The sequence below is a fragment of the Saprolegnia parasitica genome (genome assembly GCF_000151545.1).
Source record: "Saprolegnia parasitica CBS 223.65 unplaced genomic scaffold supercont2.93, whole genome shotgun sequence".
NCBI classification, from domain to species: Eukaryota; Oomycota; class Saprolegniomycetes; order Saprolegniales; family Saprolegniaceae; genus Saprolegnia; species Saprolegnia parasitica.
In genome coordinates, this window is record NW_012156487.1 from 25550 (window position 1) to 50420 (window position 24871).

At 60.0% G+C, this 24871-nt stretch overlaps 19 protein-coding genes across 19 annotated transcripts; 9 read left to right on the forward strand and 10 right to left on the reverse strand.

The window, feature by feature from the left end:
• Positions 1-814: 814 nt before the first annotated feature.
• SPRG_13137 (signal peptidase I) lies at positions 815-1429 on the reverse strand (the record flags this gene model as incomplete). Its single annotated transcript, XM_012352134.1, has 4 exons — positions 1168-1429; positions 1049-1108; positions 891-1001; positions 815-844 (listed from the first exon to the last, which is right to left on the reverse strand). The coding sequence occupies exons 1-4, from the start codon at positions 1414-1416 to the stop codon at positions 815-817; spliced, it is 450 nt and encodes a 149-aa protein (XP_012207524.1). The 5' UTR covers positions 1417-1429.
• Positions 1430-1557: 128 nt separating this feature from the next.
• Positions 1558-2980, forward strand: SPRG_13138 (hypothetical protein; the record flags this gene model as incomplete). The annotated part of the gene is made up of 5 exons (XM_012352135.1): positions 1558-1689; positions 1738-2064; positions 2112-2131; positions 2185-2553; positions 2604-2980. 5 exons carry the CDS (start codon positions 1558-1560, stop codon positions 2959-2961), a joined length of 1206 nt encoding a protein of 401 aa, XP_012207525.1. The 3' UTR covers positions 2962-2980.
• Positions 2981-3078: 98 nt separating this feature from the next.
• On the reverse strand, positions 3079-4449 carry SPRG_13139 (hypothetical protein; the record flags this gene model as incomplete). The annotated part of the gene is made up of 1 exon (XM_012352136.1): positions 3079-4449. The coding sequence occupies one exon, from the start codon at positions 4447-4449 to the stop codon at positions 3079-3081; it is 1371 nt and encodes a 456-aa protein (XP_012207526.1).
• Positions 4450-4582: 133 nt separating this feature from the next.
• Positions 4583-5429, forward strand: SPRG_13140 (hypothetical protein; the record flags this gene model as incomplete). Its single annotated transcript, XM_012352137.1, has 3 exons — positions 4583-4907; positions 4957-5343; positions 5398-5429. The coding sequence occupies exons 1-3, from the start codon at positions 4610-4612 to the stop codon at positions 5427-5429; spliced, it is 717 nt and encodes a 238-aa protein (XP_012207527.1). The 5' UTR covers positions 4583-4609.
• Positions 5430-6786: 1357 nt separating this feature from the next.
• SPRG_13141 (hypothetical protein) lies at positions 6787-7879 on the forward strand. The gene is made up of 2 exons (XM_012352138.1): positions 6787-7560; positions 7611-7879. The coding sequence occupies exons 1-2, from the start codon at positions 6832-6834 to the stop codon at positions 7821-7823; spliced, it is 942 nt and encodes a 313-aa protein (XP_012207528.1). The 5' UTR covers positions 6787-6831; the 3' UTR covers positions 7824-7879.
• Positions 7880-8751: 872 nt separating this feature from the next.
• Positions 8752-9666, forward strand: SPRG_13142 (hypothetical protein). Its single transcript, XM_012352139.1, has one exon. It carries the CDS (start codon positions 8786-8788, stop codon positions 9626-9628), a length of 843 nt encoding a protein of 280 aa, XP_012207529.1. The 5' UTR covers positions 8752-8785; the 3' UTR covers positions 9629-9666.
• SPRG_13143 (hypothetical protein) lies at positions 9569-10776 on the reverse strand (the record flags this gene model as incomplete). The annotated part of the gene is made up of 4 exons (XM_012352140.1): positions 9569-10003; positions 10044-10147; positions 10189-10285; positions 10330-10776. The coding sequence occupies 4 exons, from the start codon at positions 10774-10776 to the stop codon at positions 9683-9685; spliced, it is 969 nt and encodes a 322-aa protein (XP_012207530.1). The 3' UTR covers positions 9569-9682.
• A 20-nt stretch (positions 10777-10796) lies between these two features.
• On the reverse strand, positions 10797-13863 carry SPRG_13144 (hypothetical protein). Its single transcript, XM_012352141.1, has 3 exons — positions 12654-13863; positions 12175-12600; positions 10797-12136 (listed from the first exon to the last, which is right to left on the reverse strand). The coding sequence occupies exons 1-3, from the start codon at positions 13854-13856 to the stop codon at positions 10856-10858; spliced, it is 2910 nt and encodes a 969-aa protein (XP_012207531.1). The 5' UTR covers positions 13857-13863; the 3' UTR covers positions 10797-10855.
• A 546-nt stretch (positions 13864-14409) lies between these two features.
• SPRG_13145 (hypothetical protein) lies at positions 14410-15218 on the forward strand. The gene has a single exon (XM_012352142.1). It carries the CDS (start codon positions 14431-14433, stop codon positions 15160-15162), a length of 732 nt encoding a protein of 243 aa, XP_012207532.1. The 5' UTR covers positions 14410-14430; the 3' UTR covers positions 15163-15218.
• A 319-nt stretch (positions 15219-15537) lies between these two features.
• SPRG_13146 (hypothetical protein) lies at positions 15538-16727 on the forward strand. The gene has a single exon (XM_012352143.1). The coding sequence runs from the start codon at positions 15567-15569 to the stop codon at positions 16659-16661; it is 1095 nt and encodes a 364-aa protein (XP_012207533.1). The 5' UTR covers positions 15538-15566; the 3' UTR covers positions 16662-16727.
• Positions 16680-17425, reverse strand: SPRG_13147 (hypothetical protein). The gene is made up of 3 exons (XM_012352144.1): positions 17191-17425; positions 16877-17145; positions 16680-16829 (listed from the first exon to the last, which is right to left on the reverse strand). Exons 1-3 carry the CDS (start codon positions 17393-17395, stop codon positions 16761-16763), a joined length of 543 nt encoding a protein of 180 aa, XP_012207534.1. The 5' UTR covers positions 17396-17425; the 3' UTR covers positions 16680-16760.
• A 287-nt stretch (positions 17426-17712) lies between these two features.
• On the reverse strand, positions 17713-18287 carry SPRG_13148 (hypothetical protein). The gene is made up of 4 exons (XM_012352145.1): positions 18165-18287; positions 18061-18116; positions 17904-18007; positions 17713-17857 (listed from the first exon to the last, which is right to left on the reverse strand). Exons 1-4 carry the CDS (start codon positions 18232-18234, stop codon positions 17776-17778), a joined length of 312 nt encoding a protein of 103 aa, XP_012207535.1. The 5' UTR covers positions 18235-18287; the 3' UTR covers positions 17713-17775.
• Positions 18288-18663: 376 nt separating this feature from the next.
• Positions 18664-19169, reverse strand: SPRG_13149 (hypothetical protein). Its single transcript, XM_012352146.1, has 3 exons — positions 19104-19169; positions 19004-19049; positions 18664-18945 (listed from the first exon to the last, which is right to left on the reverse strand). The coding sequence occupies exons 1-3, from the start codon at positions 19153-19155 to the stop codon at positions 18708-18710; spliced, it is 336 nt and encodes a 111-aa protein (XP_012207536.1). The 5' UTR covers positions 19156-19169; the 3' UTR covers positions 18664-18707.
• An 87-nt stretch (positions 19170-19256) lies between these two features.
• Positions 19257-20054, forward strand: SPRG_13150 (hypothetical protein; the record flags this gene model as incomplete). The annotated part of the gene is made up of 6 exons (XM_012352147.1): positions 19257-19292; positions 19365-19406; positions 19460-19558; positions 19614-19691; positions 19745-19798; positions 19836-20054. Exons 1-6 carry the CDS (start codon positions 19290-19292, stop codon positions 20052-20054), a joined length of 495 nt encoding a protein of 164 aa, XP_012207537.1. The 5' UTR covers positions 19257-19289.
• Positions 20055-20057: 3 nt separating this feature from the next.
• Positions 20058-20609, reverse strand: SPRG_13151 (hypothetical protein). The gene is made up of 3 exons (XM_012352148.1): positions 20528-20609; positions 20415-20452; positions 20058-20357 (listed from the first exon to the last, which is right to left on the reverse strand). Exons 1-3 carry the CDS (start codon positions 20544-20546, stop codon positions 20100-20102), a joined length of 315 nt encoding a protein of 104 aa, XP_012207538.1. The 5' UTR covers positions 20547-20609; the 3' UTR covers positions 20058-20099.
• Positions 20610-20780: 171 nt separating this feature from the next.
• SPRG_13152 (hypothetical protein) lies at positions 20781-21434 on the reverse strand. Its single transcript, XM_012352149.1, has one exon. It carries the CDS (start codon positions 21429-21431, stop codon positions 20853-20855), a length of 579 nt encoding a protein of 192 aa, XP_012207539.1. The 5' UTR covers positions 21432-21434; the 3' UTR covers positions 20781-20852.
• A 529-nt stretch (positions 21435-21963) lies between these two features.
• SPRG_13153 (adenylate kinase B) lies at positions 21964-22780 on the forward strand. The gene has a single exon (XM_012352150.1). It carries the CDS (start codon positions 21984-21986, stop codon positions 22722-22724), a length of 741 nt encoding a protein of 246 aa, XP_012207540.1. The 5' UTR covers positions 21964-21983; the 3' UTR covers positions 22725-22780.
• Positions 22781-22919: 139 nt separating this feature from the next.
• SPRG_13154 (hypothetical protein) lies at positions 22920-24262 on the reverse strand (the record flags this gene model as incomplete). The annotated part of the gene is made up of 5 exons (XM_012352151.1): positions 22920-23221; positions 23275-23415; positions 23472-23694; positions 23743-23838; positions 23886-24262. 5 exons carry the CDS (start codon positions 24260-24262, stop codon positions 22940-22942), a joined length of 1119 nt encoding a protein of 372 aa, XP_012207541.1. The 3' UTR covers positions 22920-22939.
• Positions 24263-24314: 52 nt separating this feature from the next.
• SPRG_13155 (hypothetical protein) lies at positions 24315-24688 on the forward strand (the record flags this gene model as incomplete). The annotated part of the gene is made up of 3 exons (XM_012352152.1): positions 24315-24380; positions 24421-24545; positions 24589-24688. The coding sequence occupies 3 exons, from the start codon at positions 24315-24317 to the stop codon at positions 24686-24688; spliced, it is 291 nt and encodes a 96-aa protein (XP_012207542.1).
• Between the last annotated feature and the right edge of the window lie 183 nt (positions 24689-24871).

A 24871-nucleotide genomic window follows, 5' to 3' on the forward strand; every position in this document is an offset into this window, starting at 1 on the left:
GAACGTGGCTTTGCCGTCCCCCGAGTGCCAACATCTGCCGTGGGAAACGACCGAGGGGAGCGCCAGCGGCACGCTGCTGGTGCCCGAGCGACCACCGGTGCCCGAGGCGCCCGCGTCCATTGCGCTGACCACGGACGCAGGTGGTGCATGGAAATCGGAGCCTTTTACGAGGTTCGCGTCGCAACCTCGGTCGAAAGCGGTGCGAATCCCGAGCGGGTCGTGAGAATCACCGTGGCAGATGCCATGACAAACGAACCAGTATCGGCCGCGACGTGCTTGCTGGCAGGCGCGCTGGAGTACACCGTGCTTGACGCGATCCACGTGCATGTCCTCCAGGTGGCGTTCTTACAGACAGGCCAGTTTCGAGTGTCGGCCGCGGGACCGATTGACACGATGGGTGCGTCGATGACCGTTCACGTCGCCGCAGCCGATGCAATTGACCACTTGAACACGGTTGAATGAGGATGCGTGTACTGCCATCGTTGAGCGACTCTGCAACGCAAAAAAGCCTTCAACTGCGGTGTTGACGGGTCGACACGAAACCAGACACTGGAGTGATGCCGAGCGAGCCGGCGGAGAGCAGATTTAGGCAAGCAGCGTCAACGTGCATGTCGTGTACCTCGTTGGGAAAGGCTAAGTCGATGTGTTCGAGCCCCGGTGCATCCACGAGTACATGGGCTGTGAGAGTCGGAAGCACTTTGCATCACCTATGGTACGTGGCCGCTCGGCGACGTTTGACATGGTCCGAAAAGGTAGCTTGAAAAAAATCAGATATCGATGCTGCACATCGGTCATCTTCGTTCAACAAGGCTGCTTAGCGCACACGGGCGCAGCTGGGCCAGAGCTACAAAGTCAAGTGAGATGGAGTGCAGTCCAAGGCGGGTTGGTACCGTGAACGCGACGCGGCCAAAGACGAGAGCGAGCGGGATGGGCCCAAAGTGGCGCGAGTCAACCGACATGCCCGAGTTGTCGCCTTCGACCCACACATGCCCCGGCGGAATCTATGCATTCGACGGTTAGCGCTGAAAGCGACAAGGATCGGGCGTACTGTGATCGTGTCGGGCTCGGTGGCGTCGCCGATGGGCCGGCGCTTGACGACTTGGCCTTCCTACGTGCTTTATCATGGCACGATCGAAACTACTAGCGATAGCATGCTGCGAAGCATACCATGGCGATGACACGCTTGCACATGGAGGCGTCGGCCTTGACGGGCGAGTAGGCGAGGACGACGTCGCCGGCAGCTACGGGCCTCCAGCGCAGAGAGAGGCGGTCTACGAGCAAGACGGTGCCATCCGGTATCGTCGGCGTCATGGACGGCCCGAGGCCGAGGATGACATCGCCGACGTACGTCTTGAGGCAGTAGGCGCCGGCGCCGATGCGCAGGCCATTCCACGCAAGCTGCTGAAGCTGGCTCATCGCACGCAACTTTTCTACAGTGCACCAATCACGCAGCGTTGGGTCGTGGTTCCGGCCAATCCGGATGCAGGAGGAAAATCCCAGCAGCAGACGATGGCCAGCCCGGCAGCAACGACCATAGCCACGAGCCTGCCAGGGACCATGGTCACAGGCGAAGAGTACGCAGCGCTCGCGCCCGCCATCGCGTCGACCAAGCTTCGTCTCTCGGCGTCTCGCGTTGCCAACGTCGTGGGCCTGCACGAATTTGGCGATGCTGTCGAGATCTTCCTCGAGGTCGGCAGCGTCCTCCTGTTGTATGGCTTCCATCGCATTGTCATATAGTACGTCTACCAAGACCTCGAGCCGCTTCTAGCGCTGGACGCGCGCGTCCTTGGCTTGCAGCTCGTGTCCAAGGACGATGAGCTCGACGACCTCATGCGCAGGTCGGGAGCCGCCGCGGCGCTTGCCAAGATCCTGGGCTGGGCGACCAAGACGTCGACGGCCAACATCACGACGGCCAACAACCTTGCTGCTAATATCGGAGCCATTGCAGCGTGCGCTCAGCAAGCGCAGAAGCTCAGCGCCATTGAAGCCAAGGCGCTGCGGAACGGGCTTCACGAGAAGCTTCGCGTCAACGTCGGCAAGCGCAACGAAAGCATCGCCCTTGCGGTATGGCCCATTCTAGTCCCACAGCGGAGGTGCTCAATGCCATGTAGACATACGAAGCGCGCACGGGGTAGGCGGATTCTCATCTGCACTGACAGCTGCTAAATGGTTTGAATCATCCAGGCTCACGGTCTCGGCCTCCAACGACACGTTCTATTACGTCCTGCTGCCAGACTTGGACCAAGTGTCGGTGCTGGTCGACGCCGACTGCGCCTGCGCCCGCGCCGAAGCCCTCGAAGGCTGCATCGAGCGACTCGCGATCTCGAAAAGGAAGATGCAGCGACCAAAAGCCGTCGACTTGAATCTGAATCTCAACCCCACCGAGGCGATCGACGACAAAGACGACGACATTGACGATACGGACCGAGACCTCTCAACGAAAGCGCATTACTTTAGCCTCTGCGGCATGGTCGACGGCACGACCGAGGTACTGCACATTGCCGAGAACGACGAGTGGAGCACCGAGCCGATCGTTGTCGAGGTCAAGAACCGGTATGATCGTCTCCTAAAAGCAACTAGCGTCGTCTTGACCACGCCAGTAGGATGCATCGGTTCCGAGACCCCGTGCCCTTGTACGACTGCATTCAGATGGCGGTGTACATGAAGATGCTCCAAGTCCGTCAAGGCGACATGGTCCAGTGCCTGCACAGCGACCAGACATCGATCCTTGTGACGCGCATTCAACTGGAGGCCTATCCGCTCTCGTCCTCGGCCGCAACAGCATGCCTTTGCCAGCGACGCCAGGACCTCTGGTCGTCCGTCCTCGTCCCGCGTCTGTACGCGTATGCTGACGCAGTTTACACGCTGCGACGCAACGACCTCCGACGTCTGGCCTTTCTCCAGGCACCGCGCGACGTTCAGGTGGCTCTCTTAAAGGACCTCCTTCCCTACGATCCATGAATCCATTTAAGTTTTTTACGATGCGAGTACCATCATGTCTTACGGGCACTCCATGTTTCAACAACCAACAACGAGCCAAATCGCTACCACATAGTACAGCAACATAGCCCACGACAGCTATGGGAAGAGTCGGTCGAGTCCCCAGCGACTCGAAGGCGGCGATACGTGGATCACGACGGTTGCCGCCTTCATGTGGCGCTGCGCGTCGTTTAGCACGGCCGCCTTGTCTCGGAAGCTCCACTGGCTCGACGACAGCTCCATGTGCTCAAGGCGGCGTAAACAGTGCCGCCAGCCGTCCATTGCCATGAGCTCGCGACTCGAGCAGGTAGGGTTCTGAAGGCCGAGCCATCGGGTTGAAGGACACTGCGGCAGCCGTCGCAGGAGGGCCGCGACCACTGTCGGCGTGAGACCGGGTCCTGAGAGCACGAGATGGCTCAGTCGCTGGCACCTCGGCAAGACGTCGACCAACCGAGCAATGTCGTCGCCAGTCGATTTGTGCAGGAGTAAGAGACGAAGCCATGGCAGCGTCGGTAGCATCTGCGTAAGGCGGCTTGACATGTCCTGGAGCGTGCCGTGGCTCGTCACAAGGAACGTGGGCCGGGCTGGTGCGTCGACGGCTTCGACGAGGTAGCCGCACGCCGGCGCGTCACCCATCGGCTTGGCGATCGCGCGTGCCATGCGGTCTATCGGGCGTGGCTCCAGCGACGCAACAAGGGAGCTCGCCCAGCGCTGCGCTTGAAAGACTTGTGGCAGCTGCTCGCCATGAAGCACATACTCGTCAAAGATGTCGACGTGCACCAGCTGCGCCGAGAGTCGCGGGTGCGACTGGATCGCCTCTCGAAGCGTTTGCAAGAGCATGGGATCATCGTCGAGTCGGACTCGCACCGAGCGCAGCGAGAGACAACGGCGACTTGGGCGCTGCAGCCAACGCACGAGGTTGATGGCGAATCGCCTGTCCAGAAAGACTTCGCCGCGCGGCATGTCAACGTGGAGCTGCAACGACGTGAGATGGTCGTGTTCCAGCGTTTCGAGAAGCGCATCCAAGTACGTGTCCGACGGTGCAAACTGCTGTGGCGCAAGCTCCAGAGAGCGCAGCCGTGGCAGCGCGAGCAGTGCATTGCGCATGGCGTAGCCGTCCATAGTGGTCATTGGGTGCAGGCGCGGGAACCGGACGCGAGTGATGCAGCGCGCATAAGGGGCGACCACGAGCGCCAGGTCGCCGTCACGAGGCATGACGACCTCGATCGCTGGGCGCAAGGACAGGGCCCCACGCAGTGCGTCGCTTGTCGCGATGGCGAGCGCGTGATGGATCGTGACACGCGGCCAGGCCACAGTCACGTCTGCGCAGTGCTGCAGGCGCACGAACGCGTCCAGCGCCGGCGTGCGGCCCCACGGCGCGAGTGCAGCGACGAAGGCCGGTAGGTCGTCCGAGAGGAAGAGCGCGACGAGCTCGACGAGATCGGGCGACAAGACGACGACCGTCTGCATCCAGCGTAAAGAATCCCGTTTGAATCCGCACCCAGGATCTACATCCGGTTAACATTGACGAATCCACGAACACGATTGGTTGGATCGACGGCTTGACGGTCGGATCGGCCGTCAATTTTAATTTAATCGAATAAAAAATACTTGAATTGTCGGCGGGAACATGGTCGTGCCCGCGAACTGGACGCGTGCGCTCGAGGTTGCCTTGGTCGAGGCCTTCTGCAAGATCGCCAAGAGCCCACAGTATCTCGTGGCGGGTGGTAAGAACCTGAAGGCGACAGGCTGGGCGATCGTCGTCAAGGACCTGACGCCGAAGGAGGCCACGATCGCGACGGCTCAGCAGTGTGTGACCAAATGGAAGAGGCTCAAGACCGACTACACCGACTACCACTTTCTCATCAACTTGGCGGGCTACGAAGCTGGCTTCGACGACGCGAAGTGGGCGGAGCTCGACAAAGGCCGTACGACATATTCACGATATATATTGTTGCAATATGTACATCTCGATAGGTCCGAACAAACTGTCGCGCTTTCGCAACGAGCCGTTCCACCACTATGATGCGATGGCCGTAGCACTTGGCGATACGATGGCGACGGGCGACGAACTCGGCACGCGCGAAGACGTACTCGGCGCTGCTGATCCAGACTCGTCGGGCCTCGAAGGTGACGATGGCGGAGACGCCAGCTCGGAGTCCAGCGAAGAAGCCAGTGACGTCGAGCCATCCGACCAGCTTAGTCAAGCCCGGAAGCGCGCCAAGGTCCTCCACGAGCTCACGAAGAACAAGCGGAAGAAAACGAAGGAGGATGTTGCGTCGAAACGCATGAAGAAGGAGGTTGTCGAAGCCTTGAAGGGCATCAATACCTCCTTAGGCCGCCTTGTCGAGCTGTATGCAGCGCGTGTACAGCATGAAATTGGTACCCGTGTATAGCACGATCTTGAGCCCGAACCAGGGGCGCCCGAGACATTTCCCGACAGCAACTAAGCAATACATTTGCTTTGCAACTTCTTACTCTGCGTCTCTGCGGTACAATAGGTGGGAGACCCACATATCATGGGCAATGCTATCGTGCCAGCGATTCTCTTCCCGCGTCGCGTCAGGTTCGGATAACTCAGCGAGCTCACGCATAAGGTCGTCGTCAGGCTCGGGCTGCGACGTTGAGTCGACCTCATCTTCGTCTTCGTCGCTGAGCATAGGACCGACCTACCGATTGCGGTAACGCTCGCTCATAGGCGCAGGTACCACAACAGGAATGTGGGAGCCATCGATTGCCCCAATGCACGCGCCAAGCGACGGCTCCTTAGCGGCAAATGCATCGCAGGAAGCGGCGATTCGTTTGGGGTCGTTGATGTCCTCTCCGTAGATCCCGTTGGCTGTGAGGCCGCGCAGGATAGCGACGAGTCGAATGGTGCGGTAGTGGTGCAGGGTCGAAAACCCTTTGTCGAGAAAGAACTGCTCCTGAGCACGCACCGAGGCCCCAGTCACCAGCCAATGCACAACGACGCATACCATGTCGCGTGAGTTTACACGCCCCCGTAGATATGGTGTCGCCATCTTGTCTGAAGCATCGAGGTTTGAACTGTTCATGCGGAAAGTGTCATACATGTAGATGACACGATCACCGCGATCATGGAGTAGGTCACGCTGTACTATGTCCAGGTACTACAATTGTAGTAAGTATTACCGGTACCAGGAAAAGTGAATCCTGGCCGATCCACTTTTGCCTCAATCCACCACCTGGATCCACCAAAAAATGAAAACCGAACACGGCCTAACAAAATCACCGCACCAAAGCGCGTGACTGGCCCGCGTCATGGGCCAGTGGACCTCTTCGGTACCGAACTCATCGCACGGAGCGCGGCTGCCACGTAAGCTTGGTGCGCGGGTTAGCTCAAATACGACGGTGTCATACACCGTCGTATCTGAGCTATTCGTACACCCATTGATAGGCTCTACATCGCGTCTGCGTGGCGCCAGCTGACGAATTGCCCTCTGTGCGTGTGCCACGCCCCTTTCAACGGCTTCCGATGGCAGTTCCGATGACGGCACCATTGCACGAAGAGGTGCCGAGCTTCTTGCAGACGTCGACGTCATGTAGCGTTCTTCTTCGTTACACATAGCTGGGTTCACGTCTGTCCACGTCAATTACTTTACAGTACGCTCCGAGATCAATGCGTGGTGCTAGTGGTTGCGTCAACGACCGCGCTCCGGTCCTCCTGCTTTGCTGTTGCGCCCGTTGGAAGATCGCAAATCGTCACATTGACCAATCACAAGCCCGCAAGCGACTGCACCCCGGGGCACGGTCGGTTCTTGGCGTCGCCTGGCCACGTGCCCCGGTGCACCAAGTGGCGTCGGCCGAAATCGGTGGACGAGTAAATTCATCGCCATGAGCCTGACCTTGCGTACGCTGGGCCGCCATGCCTGCCGCGTCAAGAAGGACGTGGTCTTCCGCGCCGCGTCGTCGGCCGCCGCCAGCGGCGCCTTCGAGGCCAAGACGCAGATCCCACCACCGGCGCCGTACACGGGTCTCTTCAGCACCAACTTTGACGTGACGGAGCCCAAGCACAAGGCGCGCATGGAGCGCTGGAAGTGGCTCCTCGAGCTCCTCGGGTACTTTAACGAAGAGGCCACGATGACGACCAAGTCGGCGCTGCTCTTCAACAGCTGCGTGAACCAGGCCGCGCACCCGAGCTTCTATCGCGCGCTCGACTTGCCGCCGGACTTTCGGTCGCAGCAAGCACTCTTGATCCTGCATGTGTGGATCGTGCACCGCCGGCTCATTGCATCCAAGACGCCCAACACGCCCAAGGAGAAGATCGACCCTGGCAAGCTCCTCCAAGAAGCGCTCTTTGACCGGCTCTGGGAAGACACGACGGTCCGGATCCGCAACCAAAACGTCTCGGAGCTCACGGTCAACAAGCATCTGCATGAAGTCCAGCAGCGCAGCTTCAACCAGTGTGTCGCGTACGACCAGTACTTTGCCGCGAACGGCGCCAAGCGTTCGCTGAGCGAAGCCATCTCCAAGCACGTGCTCAACGTCGAGCCGTCGGCCAAGCCGAGCCAGACTGCCCTTCTCACGGCGTACGTCCAACGCGAGCTCAAGACGATGCACAAGGTACTAGCTCTCTGCCCGACGATCTCTTCTTACGTCTTCTTGTCGCGTAGCTGCCGCTGGACGTGCTCGAGACGGGCGACCTGCCATGGGGCCCGCCGCTGGCCAACCCGAGCAACATGAGCTACGACGACGACGAGTTCGACCTCATCGGCCAGCGCTACGGCAACTGGCGCAGCGCCCTCGACGTCCGCGGCACGCGCTACTTCTGGAACATGACGACGCGCTTCTCGTCGTGGGACAAGCCGACCAAGGACACGAAATAGAGTTAAGAACTTCGAGCATCCACATTTGTCGATTCAAATGCATCGTTGTACCTACGGCGTCGGTGGCGCGATGGATCGCTCGGGCGACCAACTCGGAAGCGGCTGTCGAAGGGCGGTAAAGCAGCAGCGCGTATCAAGCCTCCATGTGGAGATTACGACGATCCGCATCTTGCAGCCGACGCACCGAGCCCGCTCTTGCGACCGGATGAGGAAGCACGAGCCGCGATCGCCATGCAGCATCCGCGGTCGAAAGCTGCATACGTCCACAGAGCGACGGATCTTTGGACGGAACGAATCACCAGCCCGTGCACGGATGACATGGCCTATCCCCTCGTGTGCCTTGGTATTACCGTTCAGGCGGCAATGCGTCCGTTGCGATCTGGCACATCCTCTGCGCCTCCGTCCAGTCGGCGCCGGCAGAGTTCGTCGGCGTCGACATCGCTTCCCGCCGCATCCTTCGTGTTCACCGCACATCCGTGCGCGTGGCCGCAACCACAAGAAGAAGATGACGAAGGACATGGATGCATCTCGGGTGCGTGCCGTAGACTGCGGAGATGCTGGCCGACGATGCGCGAGGAGAGAGCGGATCGTTTGGCGCTGCCACGTGCGCGCAAGGGAGAAATCCGGGGACGCTGTCGATCCACTTCGCCCCTTTTCTGCAGTCAATTGCGCAGCTTCAAGGTGGCGCAGCAGATGGCTCACGCGTTGCACTTGACATCATCACGCGGGCGGAGGCGACGCGGAGAGGCGCGGATATCTTCGCCAATCCGACGTTGCCCTACCCCGCGATTAACCAGATTCGCGTCGTGACGTTACGCGTTGTGATTGGTCAAAAAGATTTCTTCGATGCTATGATTGGCCGCCAGTCAAGATTCGATTTTGCCTTTTTTTTGCTCGGCCTGTGGCCCAGGCGTCAGTTGCCAATTCGCCCCGCGCCCCGCACCCCCTCCTCTCGCAATACCATGCCCGCCCTGCTCTTCAAGGACATTGGCAAGAAGGCCGCCGACACCCTCAACGACGACTACGACTTCAACCGCAAGCTCAAGGTCAAGACCAAGACGACCAACGGCGTGACCTTCACGACCGAGGGTGCGCTCGCCGCCAACAAGACGATCCTCGCCAAGCTCGGCGCGAGCTTCAACCACTCGAGCGGCATCAACTTCACCAAGCTCCAGGTCACGACGCAGGGCCGCCTCATCGGCGAGGCCGAGATCGCCAACGCGCTCGTCGACAACCTCAAGCTCGGCTTCAAGCTCGAGGACGGCGCCAACAAGGGCTCGGCGCGCCAGGTCGGCTCGGTCGAGGCCAAGTACGTCCAGGACAACTTTTCGATCCACTCGACGCTCGACTTTGCCGGCAGCAACGTCTCGAACGCTGGTGTCTTCCACTACGAGAACTTTGTCCTTGGTGCCAACACGGGCTTCTCGCTCGAGAAGAGCGCGATCTCGGACTATGGTGGCGCCATTGGCTACAAGGTCGCCGACTTTGAGGCCACGCTCCTTGCCAAGAAGCTCTGCAAGAACCTCACGGCCTCGTTCTCGCACGCCGTGAACAAGGACGTCATCTACTCGGCGGTCTTTGACCACGACTCGAAGACGGCCGGCAACACGCTTACGGTCGGCGGCCGCTACAAGGCCAACGCCGAGACGACGTACCTCGCCAAGATCAACTCGGAGGGCTTTGTCTCGATCGCCTCGATCAACAAGCTCCGCCCGTACGTCTCGCTCACGACGTCGGCCCAGATCGACGCCAAGAACTTTGACGGCGACGCCCACAAGTTTGGCTTCGGCATCACGCTCGGTTAAATACACTCCTATTAGTTTGCTGTCTCTTTTGCTCAACCACACTCAGCTACTCGGCTACAAGGAGAACTCGCGCGAGTTGCGCTCGGGGCTGTCCATCCCGCGGTGGAACCGCAAGTCGCCGGCCACGTAGATCTCCGAGATGGACGAGCCGTCGCTGCTCGCCCTGCTGTCGTCGCGCACCGTCTTGCTCTGCAACGGGAGCAGCGTCGGCCCGCACAGCGGCGTCTCGATCGACCGATGCTGCTCCTTGGCCTTGTCCAGTGGCGACGCGTCGCTGCTCGCCGGCGACTGGTCCATGACGGCGGCCTCGTGCTGGTGCAACTGCCGCTGTTTCCAGAGGCGGTAAAAGCCGAAAACGGCCGTGATGAACGACGCCTACACTGCGTTGAGTCGACGCCGTCGCAATCGCACATACCCCGCCGGCGCAGTAGGTGAGGATCTGGCCCCATTGCTTCCACGGTGAGTTCTCGAGGCATGCGGGCGGGCCCGTGAAGTCTTGGAGGCAGCTGCACGTGCCGTCTAGTCGAGCTCCAGACCCTGCTAACGGGAGAGTTGCTTACTTGTGACGGCGCCGCGAACGGGGTCGCACGGGACGCTTGTCACCGTCGGGGGCGCAGTCGGGATCGCATTCGCGCACGAGCCACTGCCTGGCGTCACCTACTCGACGGCCATGGGCGCGTGGTTACGAAGAAGGGTCGTACGGTCACGGCCATCTCGAGCGAGGCCGAGCAGCCCGAGGCGTCGAAGGCGCGGAGGTAGATGCTGCCTTCGAAGAGCGGACACAGGCCAAAGTAGCCCGTCGCGAACGTCGCTGCGCTGCTCGTGTTGGTCACCTGCGCCGTCTTGGGCTGGCCCTTCCGCAGCATGAGGTACTTGACGGCGACCGCGCCGGGCCACGAGAGCTGGAGGTACTCGCCGCTGGGCACGCGCGCGCCGTCGCTCTCGAACGTCACGGCGGTCGTCACGTACGTCGGCGTCCCAAAATCCGACGGCGCGCAGTCAAAGCAGCAGACCTGCTGCGCCGCCGAGCAGGCAGTCCAGTTGACCGCGTCGACGGCCGCGACGAGAGGCTGCGCCAAGCACGTGGCGCAGCACGTGGCGTGGACGCCCTGAAGAAGACTTAGCAGTGCAAGCACGACGTGCAGCATCCGAATTCGAATCTGGTTCGGAAGTGCAAACTCAAAAGGGCAACATGGCGGCCTTTCCACGACTATAATTAGACAAAAGTTAGTCGCTATCGAGCACGGTCATGGGTTTCTTGGCTTTCTTGGGCTTCTTCTCCTTCTTGGGCTTTTCCGACTTCTTGGTCTTGACCCGCGACGGCTTGGTCGGCGCCGCAAATGACACTGGCGCGTCGGCGACCGACGGCGACGGTTCGGCTAGCATGGCGAGTGCTGCGCGCTTGGCTTCCTCGATCGCCGCCAAAACGCTGCTGTTCATCTGGACGGGCGCCGGCGCTGACGTTACCGAGAAGGCGGCTGGCAGCGCTGGCATGGCTGCCCGCGCCTTGCGAGGTGCCCGCGTGTAGACAATCTCCTTCGTCTCTTCGTCGTCATCGTCGTCCTTGGCATCCCAGAAGCTCGTCGTGCTGCTCTTCTCGACCTTGAAGTCGCCGGTATCATCGTCGCTGCTCGACACCTTGCGGCGGCGGGCAGGAGGTACCACCGGCGCCGACACGGGATGCGCATCCGAGTCGTCGTCGTCACTCATCGCGACGACCATCTTGGCTTTCCGTGCCGTCGGCGTCTTCTTCACCACGGGCTTGGCGAGGACCACTGGCGACGGCTGCGACGTGATCACGTTCACAATGGGCAGCGACGGTAGGCCCAACGACCCGGATGTCGGTCTCGGCTCGTCGTCCGAATCGGCGTCCAAGACAACCGGCTGTGACGGCAACGGCGCGTCGTCGTCCAAATCCTCGTCCAAAACAATCGGCCGTGACGGCAACGGGGCTTCGTCGTCGGAACCGACGTCTGCTACCATCGACCGCTTGTCGTCGAAATTTCTGGAAACCATTGCTGGGACGGGCAGACTCGGCATCGGTGCGGCAACGTCGGCATCGTCATCGCTGTCGCTCAAAACCACTGGTCGTGTCGGCAGCGGCGCAGTGTCTTCTTCCGAGTCGGTGAAGACGACCGGGCGACTTGGCACGAGGTCCTCATCGTCGTCCGACGCATCGCCCCGTGGGATCGCATGCGGTGTCGGCGCCTTGTCTTCCGGCTCCGAATCGTCCAGCACCACCGGCTGGGATGGCAACGGTGCTTCGTCCACCGAGTCGGAGAGATCGATGCGCCGGGATTCCGCGCCGTCGCCATCGCTGCTTGACGCATGCCCTTGCACCGACGTCCGCACACTGACGTCGCAATCGTCGTTCGAGGCCGTGGAACGCACAGCAGGCGGCAAGTCGGCGACTGTGGGACCAGGGGCCTTACCATCGTCGTCGTCGTCGTCGTCATCGGAAAACTCGATCGAGTTGGTGGCCGTCGTCCAAATCGACAGCAATGCTATCTGCATCGCCCTCGGTCGTGCGCGGCGTCGGCAGCAACGTTCTCGGCCGATGCGCGGCGCGGTAGTGTAATGTACGCCGGGACGTTGACGGGCACCGGTGTGTCGTCGTCCGAGTCGGACGCGGCAACCGGCGGCGACGCTGCCTTGGGCGACGGTGCTGCGGCCACGACAGCGACGACCTCTGGCTTTGGTAGCGCCTCGACGATGGGTGCCGGCGCTTTGGGCGACACGGGGCGCTTCACGGGGGAGCCTGGCGGAGCGGCTGTCGTTTTGGCAGGTTTAGCTTTTGGCGGCGGCGACGCGGGTTTCTTGGTCGCCGACATCTTCTTCTTCTTGGACGTCTTTGCGGACGACGTCTTGGGCCGTGCGTACATGGCCGTGTCGTCGTCGTCCGAGTCGCTGTAGATGAAGTCTTGCTTGCGGAAGACGCGGGGCGCCACGACGCTGGTGGGCACAACAACGTCCTATCAAAGCAACGCCGTTCGAGATGGTTTCCTTAGCGAAGGGAGTCGCCTACTTCATCGGTGCCGTCGCCGCTGTCGTCGTCCGACGAGTAAAACTTGTCCATGTCCGTCTTGACGGTAAAGTCTTCTAGCGTCTCGTTCTTGCTCCACGACGTGCGCGGCGCGTCGGCCTTGGTGGTCGTTGCCTTGGCCGGTGCTTTGGCCACCGGTGCAGCGACAACGGCGACGGGTGCTGGCGTCGGTGTCGGTGTCGGAGCCTTGTGCACCATCCGGAGTGGCACCGGGCTCGCCGCACCGTCGGCACCGCCATCGCGTTCGGGCAGATCCTCGAGCTCGTCGTCTTTAAGCGGCTCGGACGCCGCGGCGGCAACGGGTGCTGCGACACGGCGGCCAGTCTTGACGTCCGCGCCCGCCAAGTTGGCGACAAAGTCGCTGTACTTTTGGCCGGCGATCGAGACATCGACTTGGGCCTTCGTGCTCGCAAGCTCCGTCTCGAGAAGCCGCAGCTGCTGCTTGACAGTAGCGACCTTGAGGTGCAGGAACGGGACGCCAAGGTATGTATGCAGCGCCTTCAAGCCATAGCAGTTGGAGAGCGAGGCTTCAAAGTAGTGCATCTCGGACGGGCGCCGAAAGCCGGGCAGCTTGTGGTCTTTGTGGCTGCCGTACAGCAGCGTCTGGACGTCGTCCTTGAAGATTGCGCGCTTGAGCGCCACGTCGTCTTTCCGGAGATCGCGAAAGGTCCCAAGCACGAGCGTTGGAATATGCACGGGCACATGGTCGAGCTGAGTGCGCACATATTCGAGCGTCGAGTACTTGGTGATGTCCATGAGGAAGATGACACAGTGCGCATTCTGGTAGACGTCGACGGCCTGCGCGTCGACAAGGGCCACGGGGTGGCGGCCAACGGCGTCCGGCGACGGCGCTTCGATCGGGTCCTCGGACGGAATCCCGACGTCGACGACGTCCCAGAGCTCGCATTTCACCGTGTCTTCGTGCGTCTGCATCGTCCATTGGATCGACGCCGTCTGGATCTCGCGCGTCGGCTCGTGCGTCGGCGGAATCGGCTGGCCTTGCAGGCGCGCCATGAGCGACGTCTTGCCCGTGCCCCGCTCGCCGCGGATGAGCAGCTTCATGTTGTACGTCAGGCCGCCTCGAACCTTCTTGCGGATGACCTTGTCCATGCGGCGGATCGTCTTGGCGTCTGCCTGCGCCTGGACCGCGGGGTCCACAGCGGGCCGGCTCGACTCGTTCCCCATCTTGTGCCAACTGCACACGCCATCATTGCGTCACCCTGCGCAGTACTGAAATGTACGTACAGTACGACCGTACACCGTACATTGCCCACGTGGCCGCCGTACATGAATGGTGGCTTCACACTATTTCAGGGTACAACAAAACATCGCCGAGCCGCGCCGGTGTTGTCGCTTCCTTGGGATGCACGCTCTGAGTTAACTCCGCGTTGGTTCCCACAACACGGCAGTGCTACGATGGACGTGTATCGTTGTCCGTGTACGGGAATGAAATATCGAAAGCCGGGATCGAATCTCACATTTTCAGAGCAAACACCACGTTTCAAACGTCTATTTTGGAGCGAATGACCAGACAAAGCACACGTCCGCAGCAAGCCTCAAGCAGATACGTCTCGTCTTCGACACGAAGCTCCTGCAGTGAGGAGGACCTTTCCGATCCTTTAAGCGTCAAATAGCAAATTTTTAGAAATTCGGCGCAGAATGTAGGTTCGTCCGACTAAGTGCGCTTGAGCGAGAATGTGTGTACGGCGCTGGCGTGTTCTCCCAAATATATTTATTTTATTTCCCTTCGAGCAGCAGCATGAACTTCTTTGGGCGCAAGGCCGCGGCCCCGGTCAAGACAGGCCCCGCGGAGACGGCCGAGACGATCCGGAAGCTACGCGAGCAGCTCGACACGCTCGAGAAGCGCGAGTCCCACATCGAGAAGAAGATCGAGGCGCAACTCGAGGAGGCGAAGAAGAAATCGGCGGCCAAGGACAAGCGCGGTGCTATCTTCTGCCTCAAGCGCAAGAAGATGTACGAGTCTGAAATCGAGAAGCTCCAAGGCGCGCGCATGACCCTCGAGACGCAGGTCATCACGCTCGAGTCGACGCAGGTCAACATGCAGACCTTCACGGCGCTGCGCACGGGCGCGAACCAGATGAAGGCCATCCACGGCCAAATGAACGTCGACTCGGTCGACGACATTATGGACGATATCCAAGAAGAAATGGCAACGGCCGACGAAATTGGCCGCGCGATCTCGCAGCCGCTTGGCAACGCCCTCTACGACGACGACGAGCTCGCCGCAGAACTCGAGAGCATGATGGACGAAGAGCTCGAGAAACAGCTCGACTCGAGCCGCCCGACGCCTACCCAAGTCGCGCAGCCCGCGCGCCCGACACCGGTTGCGGCGCCTGCTGTTCCCGCGCCCTCCATGTTTGCATTCCCCGACGCCCCGACCCACCCCGTCACGAACATCAAGGTGAGCGGCAAGGCCGACGCCGACGAGCTTGAGGAGCTTCGGCGTCTCGAGGCTTCCATGGCCATGTAATGTCGACCATGCAAGTGGCTTAGTTTATATCGCTTCTTGGCGCATCGTCTTCCAGGGCCACGCCAATGAGCCGCTCATTGTAGCTCGAGGTGATCGCAGACCTGTCGGTTCCATGGTGCATGGTCTAACGCATTGTCCATGCGCTTGCAAGCAGGATCGAGCCTTCTTCATGGCATTTGCCAGTGCGTGGTGATGGCGGGAAGTCTTGACAGATAGCATTGTGAGATACCGTAGCATCAAGGTAACTGCGGGAGCAGGTCTGGGACTTTTGACCAATCACACGCGCTATTACCTGATAACGCACTGTGATTGGCCGTGATTGGCCAAAACAACCCAAGTTCATAACCAGTGGTTTTTCGTGTTTGGGGATCCACGCTCGGAGATTTGGAATTGGCACCAGCAAAATGCGCGTGATCATCGGCGACGAGACGGGCTTGGTGAAGAGCGTGGGCCTCGAGGCCAACACGGCGCAGGTGCTCGGCTCGACGACGCAGAGCCGCGCGACGTCGGCCAAGTACCTCGCGTGGACGGCCGACAACGACGTCGTCATCGGTCGTGCCAACGGCCACGTGGACTGCGTCGCGGCCGACGGCGCCGACGCGCCGTGGAGCTTCAAGTCTGAAGGCGCGCCTGTCGGCATGGGCGTGCTCCGTGAGTTCGGCTCGATTGTGCGCTGCAACGTCGAGGGTCGCGTCGAGATCGTGCACCCGCTCAACATCAAGCCCAACCCCGCGTCCTTCAGCGTCGGCCACGACATCCATACCCTGCGTGTCGACCCGCTGAGCTCCAAGACGATCGCGATTGGTGGCAAGGAACGTGATGTGAACCTCTGGGACCTCGAGACGCAGGCTGCCATCTTCAAGGCCAAGAACGTGACGCACGACGACCTCGACATGCGTGTGCCCGTGTGGGTCAAGTGCATGGCATTCCTGCCGCCGAGCGAGGGCCACCGCCTTGTTGTGGGCACGGGCCACCACCAGATTCGCCTCTACGACACGGCGACGAAGCGCCGCCCGGTCCAAGAAACCGTGTTTGGCGAGCTCCCGATCACGTCGCTCGCGGTGCAGGACAACCGCGTCATTTTCGGTGACACGGCCGGCAACATCAATGCGCTGGATCTCCGGAACATGAAGCACCTCGGCCGGTACCACGGGCCCGTCGGCGCGATCCGTGACATTGCGCTGCACCCGACGCTGCCGTACATGGCCGCTGTCGGCCTCGACCGCATGGTCCACGTGTACCATACCGAAACGCGCAAGAACATCCATACGTACTACGCCAAGCAGCGCCTTAACGCTGTCCTCTTCACGGACGAAATCGTCAAGCCGATGCCGGTGCACATCGAGAAGTCGGCGGCGGATGACGGCGCGGACGATGACGCCGAGATGAGCGTCGATGAAGATGAGGAAGAGTATGAGGGTCTTGAAATTGACGGCAGCGACGACGACGACGATGAGGATGATGAGGATGATGACGACGATGACGAAGACATGGACTAGAGGCGCAAAGTCCGAACGCCTTGAGTACAAAATATAGATTTTATTCCTATTATCCTACGATTTCTGATCCCTCTCTTTCTGAGTTGACCGTCGCCAAGCTCACAAGTGGCGGTCGAACCGATCTTGGCGAGCAGCTTCCTCCTGGGCTTGGGCACGCGCTTCCCGGAGCTATGAAAAACACCATCAGATCGAGCCCATTTTGCACCATGACCAACATGGCGCTCGACGATCGACTCGGCCGACTCGACGTCGGCGTCCAGCTGGCGCTCGGTGGGCATGATTTGCAGCGACTCGAGCGAGAGGAGGTCGTTTGCATTGAGGTACTCTTCGATCGAGTTGACTGCGTGCAGGTACGACGCCTCGCACGCCGCCTTGTACGAATGGGGGTGGCCGCGGCCCCACTTGTCGCAGTAGTGGAATGCGTTGCTGCGCAAACTAAGGTACTTGGACGGATCGTAGCAGAGGTCGCAGCCGACAGTAATCGCTATACCAGCCTCAGACTTTCGCTTCTAGTATACTATGAACGTACCGTTGGCGTAGGCGTCAACACAGCGGTTGAAGAGCGTCGGGCGCGGGACTTGGTTGCGGTACGAGGCGCAAAACTCCTCGCGCTCCGTGGACGCGGCGCGCTGGCAGCGCGAGACACACTCGGCGGCCGTGTCCTGGCGCAGACCCCGTGCGTTGGCGACCGATGCCATGGCAGTGAGGCTCAAAAGCACCGACAGCAGCTGCATCTTGAGTGTGGAGAACGCGGGCGATTGCAGAATGAAATCGAGTTGGGAAAGAAGATACGCGCTATTTTCGGCCACGGTGAACGCCTGGCGTTGACTTGCAGGCGCCGTTGAGACAGCGATCCACGTTGGATTTCGTCTCGATAGCCCATATCTCGAGGCTCACCAATAACGGAGCGTACTGTACGTTGCTATACGCAGTGAAAGCTCCAAGCAGGCGGTCAAGCACTTGGTAGCTGCATCCTCTCGCGAGCTAGGCGGCGACGCCGCGCCATGCTTCATGCATGCATGGATTCCCTTCCGCCATGAGAAGATGGGCATGCAGGGACGGGTATTGTATGAACGAAAGAAGAGTCTAGAATCGATGGAGCGACCATGGACATTTACGCGGTCTTCTTCGGTAAGCGCTTGCCGCGGTGGTTGAAGGTCACAAACTCGGGGTTCGAGACGACCCAGTCAAAGGACCTAGACATGATGGATCATGCATTGCATGTGCATGGCGGCCACGTACTTGTTGTTGTAGAACTCGGTCGACCGAATCGGGACAAAATCGCCGGCCATCGCGAGCACGCCGGCGAGGAAGAGCGCAAAGGAGACGGCCAACTCGACTTTGGCCTACAGACGCAGGAGGAGCATGAGTGTGGCATCATGCATTGTCGTAGACGTACCGCGAACGGGGGAATCGCCGCGTCCGTCACTTCGGCGAGCTTGACGTAGGACTCGTCTGCATTTGCACATGTGAGCGTAGGTAGATGAGGAAGATGACATGTACATTGGACGGTGTAGTAGCCCGCATGGACGAGGAGGATGCTGCCGAGCACGACCAAGAGCTTCCCGAACATCGCCGCTTCGTGTCTACCGCTGGGTTCAAAGTCTGGTCGACTTTCGCTACACCTCTCACAATCGATACACCAAGGCCCATTACACTGCAATATGCATTGATACAGGTTTCGGTACCCCCTGTTGAATTGGGCCACGGTTGTCAAGCGCGTCGTCTTGATCACGATACTATGGCCCCACTCATGCAATAGGACGGAGCTGGTATTGATTGCGCCTCGCCTACAGCAGAATGACGACCCGCTCGGGTTTGCATTTACGAAGTTCGTTTAGCTCCCGGCGCCCCAAGTTATACCTCTAAGGCTATATGGTGTCGTACGCCCACACAGCCCTTCTTTCCGAACTGCAACTTCCCTGCCAAGAGCGCTGGGGAGACTGTGGCAGGCCCGGTACATACAATGGGCAGGGACACACTCTTTCGATGACCGAAGGGATCGGGGACGTGGCGAGCCAAGGTGCCAGCGTTTGCATATTGATGTTACCACTTGAACGCCTTTCCTTTGCTGACCTTGGCGCGGTGACTGGCTTTAGGGTCCACGCGCTTGGTTTGGCGCTTGAGATCGGCTTCGCCGCCAAGCGTCCCTGGATCCGAGTAGTGCGGACGTGGGTACGGGTTCTTGTAGTGGAGACCGACTTCAAGGCGTTGTTCGCCTTCGTTGATGGCATTGTCGATCTCGATCGTCGTGCGCAGACTGCGCTTGGCTTCAAACTCGAGCCTAGGCCATGGATGGTTGATCATGAGGGCAACAGCCATCATCGAACGACCTGGCGTACCGCGCTTGCGAGCGAATGTAGTAGCGCTCGACCTCGCCTCCTTCCCCTATCCATCAAGATCATCAGCATTTCCCGTGGGCTTTTCTGGCCAAGCACGTACATGTCCGCGCCGTCCGCAGGAGGCGCCGGTACAGCGAGAGAGCTCTGGACATGGGGTGCAAAAACGAATTGATGCCATTGGTTAAAAATATTTTACCAATGACTGATGATTGGTCAAAACTCATGCGGTGCAGGCAACCAAGTTTTCCCCCATTCTGGAACGAAGCGCGGCCGCAGCGGGACGATCATGGTACGAAGATGCTTCCGCGAGCCCTGGGCCGCCCATGAGGACGACATCCTAAAGACGATGACATGCATGTAGCTTCCTCTTTCCCTGCTTCAAGCCGCCCAAGGCGAAGAGATGGTACGCATGGACTTCGAGGCGACCCACGACTCATGCGACGTCGTCCTCATTAGCTCGTCGAGCTCAAGAATGGCGACACGTACAACGGTGTGCTTGTCAACTGCGATACGTGGATGAACGTCAACCTCAAGAACATCATTTGCACCTCCAAGGTACGCAGCCACAAGGAGTGCCCATGCCCGATCGTCATGCGCTGCTTGGGTCTAGGATGGTGACCGCTTCTGGAAGCTCACTGAGTGCTACATCCGCGGCAACACGATCAAATACATTGGTATCCCCGACAAGGTACTTGACTGAGTCTCCGCGAGGCCTCGCCGTGCTCATGGCGTGCTGTGTAGGTCCTGGACCAAGTCAACGAAGAAGACCTCTCGAAGCGCGGTACGACCTCTTTCGTGCGTGCAAAGAAACTCATATCGCGCTTCCTCGTAGACCGCAATGCGCTCCGTGGTCGCGGTCGTGGCGGTCGTGGCGGCATGGGCAGCCGTGGTGAAGGCCGTGGTCGCGGTGGCCGTGATGGCGGTCGCGGTGGCCGAACCGGCGGTCGTGACGGTGGCCGAGGGGGCGGTCGCGACGGAGGTCGTGGTGGCCGTGGCGCGCACAGAGGCGGTCGGGGCCAGCATGCCCAATAGCAACACTAGCGAACGATAATATCACATTTGTGGAGACCGTCATCGTGTTGAAGGCTTGGTACGACTACTTGCTATTGCTACTCGGTCCTTGGGGGTTGTTCTTAATTAAATAGGCAGCGAGCCATTCAATCGGGTTCGGAGGTCGCTCCTTCACGAGCGACGACATGCCCTGCAGCAAGATGGGCACCACGGTTTGGTCCAAATACGCGCGGATCGGCAACGCCTGCACGTCCAACTTGGCCGCGGGGGGCTGGTCCGCAACCTTCTCAGCGGTCTTAGCCTCAGCCGCTTCATCGTTCTCCTGGGCCTTGGCAACCTCGGCCTAGATGAGATCCACTTGCATGAGCCGCACGTTCATCGCGCAGCATTGTTGCAGTACCTTGGCCTCGGCCAAGACTTCCTCTTCCGTGAGCACGTCTATAGATGGTTAGGTAGCATGAGCCTGCATGTCCATGGAGGCTTTCCGCCAGGCGCGGTCGCGGGATCGCGTACCCTTCGCGGTGTCGGCCATCGTCGTCAAGCTTTGCTCGGTTGGTTTTGTTTGGCCAGCTGCGTGGAATCTGTCGAAGGTCCGGATACGCAAACTTGACTTGGGCTCAGTATACCACTTCGATGCCTCGACTGAGCATAAATGTATACCATACAAAATACAAATAGGAAATTAAGCTCACTTCTAGTATGGTGTCCTTTGGTATCCGGACATTTCCGTGTTGAAGGGTCGCAGTCGTGGCGCGAAATCTTTTGATCCAGTCGTAGCTCCTTCAAGCGTGCTTGCATTAGTATAGTTAGTCGTCTAGTCGAGAGGATACTTATTCAACTACGAGAGCGATATGCGGGCAATCGGGTCGCCTGTAATCGGGTTGATGCCGGCGCGGGAGTTCTGAAACTGCAGGTTCGCGGCGCGCACGGTCGCGCGGTGGCGGATCTCATTGTCCGCCTTCATGAGGCGCTCGCCGTCCTTGCCGTCGTTGTACTTGAGCGTCACGAGGTTGTAGTCGCACGATGCCTTGTTGCGGCGCGCCTTGCCGCCGTCGTCGCGGAGCCGATCCCACCGCTGCTTCTCTTCCGCCGCCTTGGCGTCCATCGTCTTCCAGCGCTGGTCTTCGCGAAGCTGGTTGTCTCTGCGCTTGTGGTCATAGACGAGCTGGTGCTTGGCGTGGCGCGACTCGCGCAGGACCTTTTCTTCGCCCGCGACGTCTGTATGAAAGCGGTCGGCGTCCGACATGAACCCTTGCGACCCCGGCGCCTGGACGGTCATGGCGCTGCCCGAGATGGACGTGTCGACGCGGATGAAGCCTTCCTTGCGTGCCTTGAGCCGGTCCTTCTCCAATGTTTCCTTGTCCCGCACGGCCTTGCGCTCGTCCCGGGTCCGCGCACTGATGTTCTTGAAGGTCATCGTCGCACTGTGTCATTGACTTGCTTCAACGGCGCTATATATAGCGCTCGCCATGCTGCTTCAACCGCCCTCTTCGTCGTCGATGGAAAGTGCTCGGAAATGAATTGACGACGGTCGACTCCAGTTGTGCGTCGCGGCTGGCACCTGGTCCGCGCCGCTTGTCGTTCGTCGTCCGTCGACTCGACAATGGATGGGATCCGATCCTCGCATGGATATCCTGGATCCAGGATTTCTTTGACAATCCCTGATCGCTGATTGGCGCAAATGCCTTGATTTCGTCGAATCAGAGGCTGCAACGCAGGCGACGGGCGCGATTGCGTACGCACATGCTGTGGCGCCGTCTTTTTTGTACACGTATACAACGCTTCAAACAAGTGCATTAAAACGTTGAGGCTGGCGCGCCACGGAAGGTCCGCCATGGCATGCGATTGGTTAAAAAGCGAACTGACGTCGAAGATATTGACCAATGGCCTTGCGAGATGTGCACATTGGGGCTCAGTATACGCTTCAAAATAGATGGCGCACCTCGGCCAAACATCAATTTGCTTCACGATGGCTGCTTCGCTCGCGTCCCTCGCTGCCGTCCCGACCAAGTCGCTCCTCGCCGAGATCGAGAAGCGCATGGAGTGCGCCTCCAAGAAGGAGCGCCGCACGATCTTCATCGGCCCGCCGGGTTGCGGCAAGGGCACGCAGTCGCCGATCATCAAGGACGAGTACTGCTTGTGCCACTTGGCCACGGGTGACATGCTCCGCGCCGCCGTGCGTGATGGCACCGACATGGGCAAGAAGGCCAAGGCCGCCATGGAATCGGGCGCGCTCGTCACGGACGAGATCGTCATTGGCATCATCAAGGACGCGATCAAGAGCCCCGAGTGCCGCCGCGGCTTCATCCTCGATGGCTTCCCGCGCACGGTTGTGCAGGCTGAGAAGCTCGACGAGATGCTCGCCGAGACCAAGACGCAGGTCGACAAGGTCGTCAACTTCAACATCCCTGACCAGGTGCTTGTCGAGCGCATTGCGGGCCGCCGCATCCACGTCAGCAGCGGCCGCAGCTACCACGTCAAGTTCAACCCGCCGCAGGTCGAGGGCATCGATGATGTCACGGGCGAGCCGCTCATTCAGCGCAAGGACGACAACGTCGACACGTTGAGCACGCGCTTGGATGCGTTCCACAAGCAGACGCAGCCCGTCATCGACTACTATGCCAAGCAGGGCAAGCTCGTCGAAGTCGACGCAAATATTAGCATGGACACGGTCACGGGCCAGATCCGCGAGTCCATGGGCACCGACTAATAGAGATGGTGTTCATCGTCAGTCAATGACAACGTAGTAGTTCAGTGATCCTCCACCTGCGTTCCATCTCCATCGACGACAGAGGGTGGGATATGCTCCAGCTTCTACATGCAGCTTCCATGCAAACTTGCACCCAAGTCGCCGCAATCCTAGATGTACGTAGGACCGACGCATACACGCGCATTGGATTCGCACCCTGGAATGTACGCTGAACGCTAAAAGTAGGTGAGCTCGCACACGTCGGCCTCCTCGACGAGGGGCACAACGTTGCCTGCCCAGCTCACGCTATGGCCCAAGTTTTGCGGCCGCATCGTCTTGTCCGAGATCGCAGGGCACGTCGGCGGCGAGACGTCGACGCCATTGACGTGCGTTAAAAACACTTCTTGGGGCGGCATGCCTGCCAGTGCACACGCCGAGCCGGGCACGGCTTGCACGACGATCCAGCCGTCTTGCTGCCGGACAGGCTTCAAGCCCAAGCTCCCGTTGCGCTTGGTAACCTACGCATCGCCATGGATCTCATCGCACCATGTTCGACCTCTTCATATATTACCTTGAGCGTGCGCTCGTTGTCGAAGCGAAACCAGATGCGGACGGCTTGCACAAAGCCTTTTTGGAGGTCGCTCTCGATGAGCGTGTACACGCCTTGGTGCAGCACGCTCGGGCCGAAGCGCGCAATGGCGCTCGGACTGGCCTACATACCGATGCAGCGATAAGGGGATCGCGCCGCAGACACCAAGTACGTAATACCATCGCCAGCGGCAAGAGGATGGTCTGGAGGCTCTGCGTCGAGACAGGTTTCCCGATACTTTGAAACTTGCGCAACGTTTCCTGAGCGCGGTGCATTGTCTGTACAATGTCTTCGTACTCGCTCTGCAGCTGCGGCGTCGGACGACCCACGAGACCCATCAAGTTGGACGACCCGGGGCCGCTGTCCCGGCGCACGGTCCGCGCGCCGCTCAGCATGGGTACCCTACGCCATCGTACGTTGTTAGCAGATGCAAGCGCCGTCGCGTTATACCATGTCCCGACATGCAGAAAGGGCTCATAGCCGGACGCCGCGCCAGGCGACGATGGCCGCAGCGGCGACGATGCGCTCATGTACGAAATGCGCAGGCTACAAGGAGGCGTTCTTAGCATCCGGCTGCATCTTGGAGATCGAACTTGTCAATGTCATCGAGGACGAGGTCGGTCGAGACGGACGTGACGAGCGGTCGCCCAAAGATATCGAGGACCCACTGCGATGGTGCGTCGCCGCCATTGACCCAGTCGAGGATCGTGACCATGTCCGTGTCGGCGAGGTTGTCGACGTCGTCGGCGCCCGGCATGTGGTAGAGTTTCACTTCGTGGGGACCCTCGAGCGTGAAGAGGTCCTCTTCCGCGTAGATGGCGTTGGCCATGAGGAGCTTCATGTCGCCAATACAGCGGAGCCCGCTCATGACGTCGATGTCGACCTCCTTGTACTCGAAGAAGCCATTGTCTTGCTGATCTGGACCGCGACCATCGGCGTCAAGGATGGATCTTCCGACGCCAAAGGCCATGCCGGATAAAGATATCATCCGGATGAGGATTTTCGACCTGCCATTCATCTTCATGACGACCCGCGGGATCTCGGCTTCGAGCGCGCTCGACTTCCTCCGCGTCTGCGGCCAGCTAAAGGTAGACGACATGTACGTGGCGATGGCTCATGGCTGGGTAGCGCCTCAAGCGTACGGGCTGGGTCAACCACCAGGTCCATGCGCCCGAGTCGGTCTCGGACCACATGTACCGCCTGGCCATGTGCAGCCTTCTCCTCGACAACGACTCGTCCGTCGACCGCATGAAGTATGCACTCCAGCACGAAGTAGACGATCTAACGCGCATGTAGGTGCATCAAGATGGCCATCGTACACGACTTGGCGGAAGCGTTCGTTGGCGACATTACGCCCCACGACGGTACGTTCGCCTCTAACTGCTGCGGCTGCTGATTCTTGCGCAGGCGTCTCCGACGAAGACAAGCACAAGCTCGAGCGTGTTCGTCCTTCTCCTCTCATCTCGCCATGCATTCTCATCATGCGTGCTCCAGGATGCGATCGATGAGATTTGCACCAAGCTCGGCGCCGAGTCCCAAGCTGGTACGCTGCGACTGGAGCCTCGCACGGTGGTCGACC

What these genes read in the sequence shown, in the direction of transcription:
- SPRG_13141 (XM_012352138.1), top strand. Translation starts at nt 6,832, where the DNA reads ATGAGCCTGACCTTGCGTACGCTGGGCCGCCATGCCTGCCGCGTCAAG. An exon ending in AGCTCAAGACGATGCACAAG is followed by an intron (nt 7,561 to 7,610) that starts GTACTAGCTCTC and finishes CTTGTCGCGTAG; the next exon opens with CTGCCGCTGGACGTGCTCGA.
- SPRG_13142 (XM_012352139.1), top strand. Translation starts at nt 8,786, where the DNA reads ATGCCCGCCCTGCTCTTCAAGGACATTGGCAAGAAGGCCGCCGACACC.
- SPRG_13144 (XM_012352141.1), bottom strand. Translation starts at nt 13,856, where the DNA reads ATGGGGAACGAGTCGAGCCGGCCCGCTGTGGACCCCGCGGTCCAGGCG. An exon ending in GCGGCGACGGCACCGATGAA is followed by an intron (nt 12,601 to 12,653) that starts GTAGGCGACTCC and finishes TTGCTTTGATAG; the next exon opens with GACGTTGTTGTGCCCACCAG. An exon ending in GCCGCGCATCGGCCGAGAAC is followed by an intron (nt 12,137 to 12,174) that starts GTTGCTGCCGAC and finishes AGGGCGATGCAG; the next exon opens with ATAGCATTGCTGTCGATTTG.
- SPRG_13145 (XM_012352142.1), top strand. Translation starts at nt 14,431, where the DNA reads ATGAACTTCTTTGGGCGCAAGGCCGCGGCCCCGGTCAAGACAGGCCCC.
- SPRG_13146 (XM_012352143.1), top strand. Translation starts at nt 15,567, where the DNA reads ATGCGCGTGATCATCGGCGACGAGACGGGCTTGGTGAAGAGCGTGGGC.
- SPRG_13147 (XM_012352144.1), bottom strand. Translation starts at nt 17,395, where the DNA reads ATGCAGCTGCTGTCGGTGCTTTTGAGCCTCACTGCCATGGCATCGGTC. An exon ending in TGTTGACGCCTACGCCAACG is followed by an intron (nt 17,146 to 17,190) that starts GTACGTTCATAG and finishes AGGCTGGTATAG; the next exon opens with CGATTACTGTCGGCTGCGAC. An exon ending in AGTCGATCGTCGAGCGCCAT is followed by an intron (nt 16,830 to 16,876) that starts GTTGGTCATGGT and finishes TGTTTTTCATAG; the next exon opens with CTCCGGGAAGCGCGTGCCCA.
- SPRG_13148 (XM_012352145.1), bottom strand. Translation starts at nt 18,234, where the DNA reads ATGTTCGGGAAGCTCTTGGTCGTGCTCGGCAGCATCCTCCTCGTCCAT. An exon ending in CGGCGATTCCCCCGTTCGCG is followed by an intron (nt 18,008 to 18,060) that starts GTACGTCTACGA and finishes CTGCGTCTGTAG; the next exon opens with GCCAAAGTCGAGTTGGCCGT. An exon ending in ACCGAGTTCTACAACAACAA is followed by an intron (nt 17,858 to 17,903) that starts GTACGTGGCCGC and finishes CATCATGTCTAG; the next exon opens with GTCCTTTGACTGGGTCGTCT.
- SPRG_13149 (XM_012352146.1), bottom strand. Translation starts at nt 19,155, where the DNA reads ATGTCCAGAGCTCTCTCGCTGTACCGGCGCCTCCTGCGGACGGCGCGG. An exon ending in CCTGCGGACGGCGCGGACAT is followed by an intron (nt 19,050 to 19,103) that starts GTACGTGCTTGG and finishes CTTGATGGATAG; the next exon opens with GGGAAGGAGGCGAGGTCGAG. An exon ending in TACATTCGCTCGCAAGCGCG is followed by an intron (nt 18,946 to 19,003) that starts GTACGCCAGGTC and finishes TCCATGGCCTAG; the next exon opens with GCTCGAGTTTGAAGCCAAGC.
- SPRG_13151 (XM_012352148.1), bottom strand. An exon ending in AAGTCTTGGCCGAGGCCAAG is followed by an intron (nt 20,358 to 20,414) that starts GTACTGCAACAA and finishes GATCTCATCTAG; the next exon opens with GCCGAGGTTGCCAAGGCCCA.
- SPRG_13152 (XM_012352149.1), bottom strand. Translation starts at nt 21,431, where the DNA reads ATGACCTTCAAGAACATCAGTGCGCGGACCCGGGACGAGCGCAAGGCC.
- SPRG_13153 (XM_012352150.1), top strand. Translation starts at nt 21,984, where the DNA reads ATGGCTGCTTCGCTCGCGTCCCTCGCTGCCGTCCCGACCAAGTCGCTC.